This window comes from Dendrobates tinctorius, unplaced genomic scaffold (assembly GCF_039654945.1).
Source record: "Dendrobates tinctorius isolate UK_male_01 unplaced genomic scaffold, ASM3965494v1 ptg000031l, whole genome shotgun sequence".
NCBI lineage: Eukaryota > Metazoa > Chordata > Amphibia > Anura > Dendrobatidae > Dendrobates > Dendrobates tinctorius.
In genome coordinates this window covers 6,977,501-6,990,000 of record NW_027361699.1, presented here as the reverse complement: position 1 = coordinate 6,990,000, position 12,500 = coordinate 6,977,501, and the positions used below count along the sequence as shown (strand labels likewise).

The window sequence follows — 12,500 nt, the reverse complement described above, 5'->3', positions numbered from 1 at the left end:
GCTGCAAAAAAAAGCAAGTGTGAAACTAGCCTGAGGCCTGGAAATCAGGGATGAATTATGTGATGCTCAAGGAATTTTACTGGAATGCATGATTTACTTTAGTTCTAGGGTAGGGACTTCTTCCAACACTCCCACTTCTCAGTTAACCTCAATATTTATGTAGAACTTGCAAATATGTATCTAAACATTGCTGCCTCCATAAATCGTACTCCAAAATTTAAAACGTAACAATCCATTTTATTTATTGCTTTCATAAATCAAGAGGACACGTTATTTTTCTCCAGGACTGATCTTTCATTCTCAAAATGCTAAATTTATAGAAAATTCTGTATTCAGTGAATATAGACTTTCCAATTAGTGAGATAGGAGATGGCAGCTGGTGCTTAAAGGGGCCGAATCATCAAAGTTTTTACCTTATAAAAGTGTTGTAAAATTTTTTAAAAGACACAAAAATGTAGCGACTATGAATCATCTCTGTCAAAAGGGTGGAGCATGGCTTCGCTGTCTGTCAAATTCATCAAATCTGCTGATGTTTTCAAAGCCAGAAATACCACTAGCATTTCTCGCACAGCAAATGGAGGTGCACGCCACTTACTAGACTCACCTAATTCATTAAGCAGTGTACGCATCTTAAATAATTTGGTGCCATGTACTTTGTCAAAACTGGTATAGTATGAGCTTGTGTAAGGAGATAGACATGTTGCCCATGTTTCCCACATAATCCAGTTTATTGTTGTAAAATGTTATGTGATGTGTGGAAACACGGGGGTCTGTGGATGCTCTAGTCTGCTGGGCCGAAACCGCATAAACCAGGGCTCATCCCATTGAAGGCTTGCTCTCCTTTTACCATGGGTATTATACTATTCAGACAACACAGGGTAAACCAGTGTGGCAATAATTTATTAAACCATGAACAGACAATAACACATAGAACATTCCCAGCAAAATACCCAAGATGGTGCAAAATTACAGTCTCACCCTTCCGCTGACTTGCCAGGTTTAAAGCAGTTGCAACATTGAGGGCCGACTACCCCCACCTGTGGCATGCACACAAAGGAGGTAACAGCAAGCTTAGGAAGCTGGCAGTCCTTTGAGGTATGAGGCCAGGTGACCGGAGGTCACAACCTGGCTTCTCCGAACATCTCCATGGAGTCAGGTGACCGGTGGGTCCCAATCCTGGCTTTGACAAATGTATCCATGGGGCTTCAGTGACTGGTGGATCCAAATCCTGGCTTCCCTAAACATGTCTGTTGGTTCAGTGATGGTCAGTGGAGCAAATATGTATTCTTTCTGCTTGGGCCTTGGTCCCCTAAGGTGGCATCCTGTAGAATGTCAAATCTGTGTCCCTCATGATGGAGCCATGATGTCCAGGCTGCTGCTGTAGAGTGTTCCTGGCTGTGGTTTTGTAAAGTCTCTGGTTCTCTGGATATATTGTTACAGAAGCATATCTGTTGTGAATTCGCTTTCTGGCCTACCTCTGGTTACTAGTGAAGGTAGTGGAGCTGGTTGTATTGACAGAGGGGTCATGAGTTCTCTTTCTGGGCTCCCTCTGATGGTTACCGGAGGTAATGGAGCTGATCTGATTAACAGAGGCTTGCCAACTGATAATGAGGAGGATGATTGGAGATCTGGAGATTCTGACTAGATTTAAGACAGCTGACTCCCTCTATCCCTGCTGGTAATTTTTTTCCTGCCTCCTGAGGTCTTAGTTTCCAGCTCTGTCCTTGCATGCTCAGCTAAGTGTTCTTTTGCTATTGTTCACATTTGATCTGGTTTTGTCTATTTCAGTTTTGAGTGGTCAGCCAGCTCCGGCTGGGGCTGTGCTGAATCTCATTCATATGTTGCTGCTTGTGCCGGTTTGTTTTTGTCCCTTGTTAGATTGGCCTCTTTTTGCTCTGCTTTCAGAATATACCAGAGTGCTGATATAGTGGGCAAGGTCGTGCAACTTCAGTATTTTTCTATCAGACGTGTTGGACATTTTTTGCAGGGTTTTTTGCGTGATTGCAGACAGTGTCTTTCCTTTCCTGTCCTGTCTAGTTGGTGTGGGCCCCATCGTTTGCTCAGTCTATTTTCCTACCTGCGTTTGTGTTTTCAACTTGTCTCACCAACAATATATGTTTGGGGGCTATCTATTCCTTTGGGGTCTGCTCTGGAGCAGTTTAGATTTCCTCTTTCTTGCTTTAGGCTTATTTAGCTCTCTGGCTGTGTCGAGGCACCTAGAATCATCGTAGGTACGCTCCACGGCTACTGCTAGTTGTGTGGATAGGATCAGGGGTCTGCAATCCGCTTAGTTACCAACCTCTCTGGTGACCCAATCATAATACATATCCCTTTTATATAGTTCACAACTGTTGTCCTTAAATCCATCATCCAGAGATCAAGAGGAAGATGTGATGAGATTAACTCGCATTGTTTTAGTATTTAATCAATCTGTGTATCCTCTGCTCTGCAGGTCAACAAGCCACAGAGTGCCACACAATGGTCAAAGAACATATTAGTACACATCTATTGTTTAATTACCCTGTGTCTCTGTCGTCTAGCATAACAACACAATATGTTACAATAAACAGCAACTCCAGAGTCACATTCTGGCTTATATGAACAATAGTCTGTGTTTCTTGACCAACCAAAGAACAAACACCTAAATTCAAAAGTCAACATAAACATAACAGTCTATGCCTCCTGGCTTACTGAAAATCGATATCTGGATAATGAATATTAAATGCTGTGTTGCCACATGATGCATATAATAATGCTAATGTGTTCAGTGTTTGGTCAGTATTTTACCTCAGTATTTGTAAGCCAAAATCAGGAGTGGAACAGTCAGAGGAAAAGTATAGAAACATGTCACCACTTCTGTATTTATCACACACTCCTGGTTTTGGCTTACAAATACTGAAGTAAAATACTGACCAAATATTGAAGGTGTGAAATTACATTTTTAATTGTGTTTCCCTTTTTACTACAATCATTTTTATACATAGGAAATATAACTCTTTATTTTTACTGGGGAGAGCTAGAACATGAATCTCGACCAGTGGTGACTTTTTTTAATGCTTTGTTTCTTTTATATATTTTATTCTTTTTTTTTTCATCTCCCCACACTGTGTCACCCATATTACGATATTTCAAATAGCATCTTGCTAGTGCCACAATTTAAAATGTTAACAGGAACCTGTCAGCAGTTTTGGCCGATATAAGATATGGGCACTGCCTTTCAGGGCTTATCTACAACATTCTATAATGCTGTAGATAAGCCCCGATCTGACCTGCAAGATAAGAAAAATTATTATACTCACCCGGGGGCGGTCCGGTGTGGTCTGGTCTGATGGATTTCGCAGGTCCGGGTCCGGTTCCTCCCATCTTTTTGCAATGCCGTCCTCCTGCTTGCCTCATCACTCCCCAGCATTGCGCTCCTGCGCAAGCGTACTTATCTACTCTGTTGAGGGCAGACCAAAGTACTGCAGTGTGCAGGCACTGGGAAAGGTCAGAGAGGGCCAGCACCTGCACACTTCAGTACTTTACTCTGCCCTCAAAAGGGCAGATAAGTTCGCCTGCACAGGAGCGCGATGCCGGGTATCGATGAGACAAGCAGGAGGGCCGCATCGCAAGAAGATGGTTGATGGTTGACCCGAACCTGTGACACCCATCAGACCAGAACCCCCCCCCCCGGGTGAGTATAATAAAAAATGTTTTTCTTTTCTTGCAGGTCTGTTAGGGTGCTTATCTACAGCATTATAGAATGTTGTAGGTAAGTCCTGGCTAAAACTGCTGACAGGTTCGCTTTAAATAAAGGTTATTCTATTATAGCTGAGGTGCAGTGCTGTGTTGCTGAGTAGTACCACCTCACTGGTGCTCTCAAATCACATGTGGTGCATAAGCGCTGCTTTACTTACATAGTAGTGCGGTGGTCCGTGTTGTTAAGAGCTGCCTTGTGTGAAAGTAGGGAAGCTAATGTTAGTTCATAGATGGGCAGAGAATAATAGTTGGTAGGCAAAACAGCGGACTGGTCTCATTTGTTGGGACTGCACATGAGTCCATGAGCACAAGCCAAGAAGCAGAGGAATAATTAAGGGCAGGGCAATATGGAAAAAGTAGAGCAAGAAGAACAGTGAAAGAAGACAAACTGAAAAAGAATGAAAGATGTCAACATCAAAAAAAAGCAAAGGAGAAGTAAACAGAAAGTGGCAGGAGTTAATAGAGAAGCACCATAGACTATGTTGAGTTACCTGGAGGTTGACAGTACAACAGTAAGGCAAAGCTACCAGTTTAGGTGAGACCACAGACTTAAACAGGCCCCACCACCCGCTTGGTAGAGAGCTCACTCCAAAGCTGCCTGGGCCATTATGATGGAGTTGTGGTTCTTAAATGCACTATAACTGCAAATGGCCACAAACTCTGATATCAGTGCACATTTCAATTTTTGTTTCACACACAAACAGTACTCTCTGAAAGCAGAGAGCAGACTGCATGTGTTCAAGCTCCAGTATGAATGTTGAGGTTTTTATGAACGGCATTGATATAACAGATATGAGAGACATATTTTCGGTGTCATGACAAAATGTGCTGAATGTAACGCATTGTCTTACATTACTGGGCGGTCATGGCAGCACCTCCAAATTAATATTGGTCAGAGAGAGGACAATATCTATGCCATGTTTCATATCTATGAAAGATTAAATCATGATAGGAAATATGGCATTAATATCTCCCGCCTGGAATCTCCAAGGGCAAAGATATTGTAAAAGTTGGGAATCCCATAATTTTTTAAAGACTAAGACCAGCATGACAAGCCCTTTTATAAGTCATCGGAAGGGAGGTATGTGGGCACGACTTGTGTTAATAAAAGCAAATGCTGAACCATATTCATCGTCAGTCCTGGGTGATACAGCTCACTGTAATTCACTACCGTTACCTCTCAAAAACAAAGAGCTCCTCTTCATAACAGTTAGCGCTAATCCTGTGACATCAGGTTTAGTACATTTTTTCTGTTTATCCTTTTTATTTTATGTAATTGTATATACTGTATTGCTCTCTCCATTTTGAAATATCTTTGTGTATTTTTATAAACACTCCCTATTTTTTGGATTAAGGGAATCTGTCACCCCCGGGACACATATGACCTATTAATATGGGCATAGAGGTAATAGAAATGTTACACTAGTCCTACCTGTATGCCTTACATTAATGGTCTTGTTGTGGAATATATAGTATATATACTATATATTCACTGTGAGCTCCCCAATAACTGGCCTAGTAGCGAAAACAGCTGTCAATTGCGTCATTTTCCTGACAATTGGGTGCAGAGACTGTTGGTTCTTGACAAATTGGTGACAGCAGTGAGATCTGCCCGATTTGTCTGACAAATTGGTGGCAGCTTTGGGATCCGAGTGATCTCACTGCTACTCTGCCCTGACATCGTCTTATTTAAATATGCACAAAAAAGTGGTAGACCATACTTTTGTGCATGTCCATAAAAGACAAACACTGCCAGGCTGGAAGCCAGATAGTGTCAACAGTGACTGCATCAGCCTCATAACAGTGGATGGCTCCATCTTGGTTATGTCCAGGTTTCTTTTCAATGATTCTGACAGAAAGTGTATGTTCTGTTCACCAGTGTATGTTGTTCTGTATCATGCATGGTGTTCTGTATCTTGGCAAGAACTGATCCTCAATCACACCTTAATGTTTACTATACAGCAGTTTGTGCACATTTCAGTATTGTGCATCAAGAATAAGTATTTGTTGCAAAAGGGCTTCAGTACATAGACACAGACATATCTAAAAAGTTTGTGCTTATGGCAAAAGCTGAGTAGGGCGTTGGAAAAGCGATGAACCAAAGATGTCTGTGTGTTACATTCTTCAGACATGAGCCAAGCATGAAAAAGTATTGATGGCTTGAATTGAATAGGCAAGAAACAGGAGGGTGGGCAACCGATCGGAGGGACATCACAGGTGAGTCCATCGATTTATCTGCAATTCGGTTACTATGCAGTGGTAGGTATATAGTGGTATTATTGATGTATATACTGTGTATTCTGTTATATAAAAGTATGGTAATATAATTTATTCACTATTTATGTCACGTGCCCCGTCCTGTGTGACACGGCCAGCTGGCTGGTATCTAATACAACAGGACATGGCACGTGTAATTGTCCAGTGTGACGCGGCCTGCAGGCTGGTAACTAATACAACAAGACACAGGGGATAGGGAAACATTTACAACGGAGGGCTCTGCGATAGGGAATGGGGGAAGTGGAGACCTCCTGCACTCCCCTGAGTCAGTGTCCCTAACGCTCCTAACGTTCCCTATACAGGCTCCTCACCTGTCACCAATCAGGATACCTGTCACCCTAGCACACCCTACACCTATTCCTTATTAGGGAGCTGGGTGGTGCAGGCACTGGCCCCAACGCTGTACTAACACCAACATGAGGAAAAGTGACAAACAGGGAAACACTTAGCTTTGCTCTGATGCACTTGCTCCAGGCAACAGAGTCCAACTCCTGAGGGCATCTTCCTCCCACCGTGTCCAACACCTGGGTGCAGCTGTCCAGCAATGAAGTCCAGCACCTGAGTGCAGCTGTCCAGCAATGGAGTCCAGCACCTGAGTACAGCTTCCAGCAAAAGAGTCCAGCAACTGAGTGCAGCTCTACACCATAGCTGCCACTCCACCAAGCTTTGCAAGAATTCTTCACTGACACCATAGCTGCCACTCCACCATGCTTTACATGAACTCCTCGCTGACACCATAGCTGCCACTTCAGCACTCTGACTGAGTTGTCCTGGACGCTCCTCAACACCATAGTGCAGCCTTGGAGCAAACAGAGTCCACCACCTGCGTGCAGCTGTCCAGAAACAGAGTCCAGCATATGAGTCCAGCTTTTCAGCAAAAGAGTCCAGCATCTTGAGTCCAGCTTTCCAGCAACCGAGTCCAGCATCATGAGGGCAGCTCTACACCATAGCTGCCACTCCACCAAGCCATGCAAGAACTCCTTGCTGACACCATAGCTGCAACTCCACCAAGCCAAGCCAGCCCTCCTTGCAGACACCATAGCTGCCACTCCAGGACTCTCACTGAGCTGGCCGGGACTCTCCTTCAACTCCATCCTTCACTCAGCATGGTTGGAAAATACTAACAATATCACCAACACTGATTGCAACACCTGTGACTCTTTTATAGCAGAGCCAGCAATCACACCTGCATTATAATCATGTGCGCTTAACAAAAGAAACTAGAGTGCAATGACGCTCACCACCACCGGGGCAAACTTAGAACAAACGACACACAGTGCAATAATCCTAATGGCCACCGGGGGCAAAAACACCTTAAGCACAGCTTAGGAAAAAAAAAGGTTACTTTGTGCATTATATCAGTCATGATCCAGCATGGATCATGACAATTTATTGGTCATAGTGTAGTACTATCATTATTATTGTCCTGCAATATTGGCATAGTGTGCTTTGTACGGCATCAAAGTTTACCTTGATTTATTCAGTATGAGTATGACTGCCACATGTAGAAATACACGCACCTTGGCATGCTGTCAGTGAGGTTATTAATGGTTGCCTGAGGAATATTTTGCTAAACTGAATATACTTGGTTATGCAAATCATCAAGACCCACTGCTGGCAGCTCCATTTGCAGTTACCAACCAATGATGTCACAGATGTGCTTGATGAGAGACGACTGGAGATGCCGTAGGCCACAATAGCATGTTTAGACAATGCATGCTGCTCACAGTAAAATAAGAAACAGGCAGCCTATTATTGTTGTGCTGAAAAATGGCTCCTGAGACACTTGGAAAAATGGCCACACTTTTGGTTCCACTTAAAATCAATGCAACTCCAAGCTGTTATTGTACCTGCATTGAAGAATAGAGGGATCTGGCTGCCATATATTAACATAATCCCAGGAGTATTACTGGTGTGATATTCCTTCTTATAGGTATCTTTGTGGCATTGCCCACATAGTCTCTAGATCAGGGATGGGGAACGTCAGGCCCCAGGGCCATTTACGGCCCTCGATGACCTTTTATAAGGGCCCCGGGCAGATTCTCAGGGACCACATTCTTGGACAGGGAGCTGTATTTTGATTGCCAGCAGCTCATTAATTTCTTCTTGCTCTGTTAGCACACACATGCAGTGTTCACTGTTGAACACTGAAGGGCATGCAATGAAAGATTACATCCTGACACCAGTGCAAGAGTCAGGATGTACTTTGTGGGCGGAGTTTGTACGGCCCCCGAAGGATGGTATAAATATCCAAATGGCCCTTAGCAGAAAAAAGATTCCCCACCCCTGATATAGATGGAAACCAGAGGCTGGAATTGAGCAATGGAGGCTGGAAAGGAGGCCTATTCTCTTCAGCAATGAGTTCCAATAACATCCAGAGAATGTTACAGAAACCATGGGGGAAAGACATTAATCAACCTTTACAAGGAAACATCACACTGGTCCAACTCTGGGATTATGGTGTGGGGTGGCTTAATGAACTGTAACCACACCTCTCTTTCTAAATTACAGGTACATTAGTAGCTTGGCATTGCATTAATTTAGTGATGGAACTAGTGGTATGTCGTTATTTTCTAGAGTGTCCCAGTTGTTTTTTTCCAAAGTGAAAATGCTGAGGATACATTTTTCTCATGTTACTGTGAGCAGCCTGCATGGCTAAAACATGCTACAATAGCCTGCAGTGTCTCTGGAGAGACCGATGGACAGATATTGATGATTTATGTGCCCAAGTGCATTGCTCAAGCAACCATTAAGAAGCTCATTGATAGCATGCCAAGTCATGTAACTGTGTGTGTTTCTGTGCATGGCTCTCATACTAGATACTGAATAAATCGAGATGTTTTGAAAATGTTGCTGACAGTTTTTCATAATTTGAACATCATTAATAGGTCTATCGATCCTGTGATTTCCTTAAATACATTATTTTTCTTTCTCGGTGCTGCGATTTCATTGTCGAGGTGAGGCGTGTGCGTATATGTATATATTTAAATATTTACAAAGGTGCTTCTCACAAAATTAGAATATCATCAAAAAGTTAATTTATTTCAGTTCTTCAATGCAAAAAGTTAGACTCATATATTATATAGAGTCATTACAGAGTGATCTATTTCACATGTTTATTTCTGTTAATGTTGATGATTATGGCATACAGCCACTGAAAACTCAAAAGTCATTATCTCAGTAAATTAGAATACTTTATAACACCAGCTTGAAAAAATGATTTTAAAATCCGAGATGTTGGTCAACTGAAATGTATATTCAGTAAATGCACTCAATACTTGGTTGGGGCTCCTTTTGCATCAATTAATTACTACATGAATGCAGCGTGGCATGTAGCCCATGTCCTTGATACGTCTGTGTGTGGTGGCTCTTGAAGCAATGAATCCGGCAGCAGTCCACTCCTTATGATTCTCCCCAAAATTTTTGAATGGCCTTTTCTTAACAATCCTTTCAAGGCTGCGGTTATCCAGGTTGCTTGTGCACCTTTTTCTACCACATTTTTTCCTTCCACTCAACTTTTCATTAATATGCTTGGATACAGCACTCTGTGAACAGCCATCTTCTTTAGCAATGACCTTTTGTGGCTTACCCTCCTTGTGGAGAGTGTCAATGACTGCCTTCTGGACATCTATCAAGTCACCAGTCTTCACCATGATTGTGGAGCCTTCTGAAACAGACTAAGGGACCTTTTTAAACACTTACAAAACATTTGCAGATGTTTTTTGTTAATTATTCTAAATTACCGTATATACTTGTGCATAAGCCGAGATTTTCAGCCCATTTTTTTAGGCTGAAAGTCCCCCTCTCGGCTTATACGAGAGTCATATACAGTTTTCGGCGGGGGAGGGGGAGTGAGGGGTGTCAGAGACCATACTCACCCCCTCCTGGTACGGTCTCTGCAGCCCCCCTGCTTCCCCCATGATCTCAATGTCCCAGCTGTTCCTGCATTCAGCGGTCACGTGGTACCGCTCATTAAACTCATGAATATGCGCATATTTAATGACCGCTGAATGCAGGAACAGCCTGGGACGCCAACATCATGCTGGAAGCAGGGGATGAAGAGACCGGGCGCCTGGAAGGGGGTGGTTAATATGACGGGGAAGCAGAGCAATACTTACCGCTCCCCGTTCCATCGCTGTCTCCGCATCCTCTGGCTGTGACATTTAACGGAGGTCACGATGACGTAGTCAGTGCACGCCCCCTGCTAACATCACTGCACAGGACCCGGGAAACAGCGATGGAACCGGGAACGGTAAATATAGCCAGTGCCGGGGGCCTGAGCCAGCGGCCACACCGGCACCTGGCCCCCAGCGACGGAGAGGTGAGTATGTCTTTTCTATTATAGCAGCAGCATATGGGGGGTATTTTATGTATGGAACTTCTACTTGGGCCACCATTAACCCTTGTGCAGCATATGGGGGTATTGATGTATGGAGCTTATACTTGGGCCATCATTAACCCCTGTGCATCATATGGGGGGTATTTATGTATAGAGCTTCTACTTGGGCCACCATTATCCTTTGTGCAGCATATGGGGATATTTATGTATGGAGCTTATACTTGGGCCACCATTAACCCTTGTGCAGCATATGGGGGTATTGATGTATGGAGCTTATACTTGGGCCACCATTAACCCTTGTGCAGCATATGGGGGTATTTATGTATGGAACATCTACTTGGGACACCATTAACCCTTGTGCAGCAATATATGGGGGTATTTATCCTTGGAGCATCTTGTTGGGCCACCATTAATCCTTTTGCAGCATTTTATGGGGGTATCTATTTATGGAGCATCTTTGTGGACCACCATTAACCTTTGTGCAGCACCACCCTCGGCTTATACATGAGTCAATAAGTTTTCCCAGTTTTTTGTTGCAAAATTAGGGGGGTCGGCTTATACGCAGGTTGGCTTATACACGAGTATATACTGTACTTAGATAATGACTTTTGGGTTTTCATTGGCTGTAAGTCATCATCATCAACATTAATAGAAATAAACACTTGAAATACAGTAGATCACTCTCTTTGTAATGACTCTATATAATATATGAGTTTTTGTATTAAAGAACAGAAATAAAGGAACTTTTGATGATAGCAGATGGAAATAAATATCACATGGGGCTTGGGCCCCAGATCATTTAAGACCCCAGCATTGCCCTTGCGATATTGTTTCATACAAATTCAGCCTCCTGAGTGCACTGTAGGGCTGATTTGCTGGTGCCTGGCAATCACAAGATGGTTAAGACGGGAGGAATAAGCGGCTCAGTTGCTCTTTTCACTGTATACTAATTCAGCACTGGGTAATACATGGTCTCTGACTTCTCTATGGGGAGAGAGACTGCCTCCAGCAGCTGCATGGTCTCTGGTCAACTGCTGACTCCAAGATTCAAGAAGGTAGTAAAATGTCTTTGCCGAGGTATGTGTGAACCCTTCCTGAAATTGCTAAATGTTTGGTGCTCTGTAAGGTGTTAAGAACAATGTCATCACACCAAATCATATCCCCTATTTTAGCATTTTTTTCATCATGGTACAGAAATGACTATATTGCACCACACACCTATGTAATGTGCATTTGCCTTCGATTTAGCTCAATAATCCTTTGACAAATGAGTTTTATACCTGACAACACTACATGCTGGAGTCACATACAAATAAACATTGCTGTTTTATCTAATAGACTGTACAGATGTCAATAGCATAATTGTAGCCACAATTAAAAAGAAACACCTACTTTGTTGTGAAGGTTATCATTACTGGTGACATTTTGTTACTGAATAGGGGGTAGAATATCTGCAAAGAGTGTTCCAGATTTTAAGATGGAGATCAAAAAGAATACCTCCTCTGGGGTCCACAATTTTCACTACAGCTCTTGTATTAGTGCCAAGAACTGCATTCACAGGAGAATTTAGAATCACTTCAAAGGTCTCATCGTCCTCTTCCAATCCATCCTGGGTAATTGCTATATTCCACGTCTTGGTTGACACTCCTACAACAAGTAAACATTTCAATTACTCTTTTAATTACTATTTCAAACAACCTGGTGATAGAGAAATATATTAATTAGCATGTCTGCAGTTAGATGGGAAGAGACGATGGATGCCATTGTGCCTGCAAAAATCTGATTGCATTCCTGCTGTTATCTCATGTCACAGAATATGCCTGTAAAAACCCGTGGTGGGTCCCATTTAACCCTTTACATGCTACGTAACGCATAATAAAGTGACATAGATGACTACGAAAAGTGATATGGTCCAGCCATTGACTCACTGAACTGACAAGATACTGTACTAGTGAGCATTGCATGCTGTCACTAGTTACAATTCAGTCCACGAGCTGAAGACTTATGGACTTCTTTATACATTCTGCGCTTATTATCCTAATATGTCTTTATAAGGTCAGAGAATAAGAACATGTTTTTGTTACACAGCACCAAATCTTCAGTACTGTTATTGGACACAATGATGAATGTGTATGCACTAAACCCT

At 42.8% G+C, this 12,500-nt stretch overlaps 1 protein-coding gene across 2 annotated transcripts in view; it reads right to left on the bottom strand.

The window, feature by feature from the left end:
• The window catches only part of FREM1 (FRAS1 related extracellular matrix 1), a 375,258-nt gene that overhangs the window by 92,685 nt on the left and 270,073 nt on the right, over positions 1 to 12,500 (bottom strand). For both annotated transcript variants that reach the window (XM_073572160.1, XM_073572161.1), the window contains exon 30: positions 11,852 to 12,001. In XM_073572160.1, coding sequence (XP_073428261.1) covers positions 11,852 to 12,001 — 150 coding nt within the window. The remainder of the gene's footprint in view (positions 1 to 11,851; positions 12,002 to 12,500) is intronic.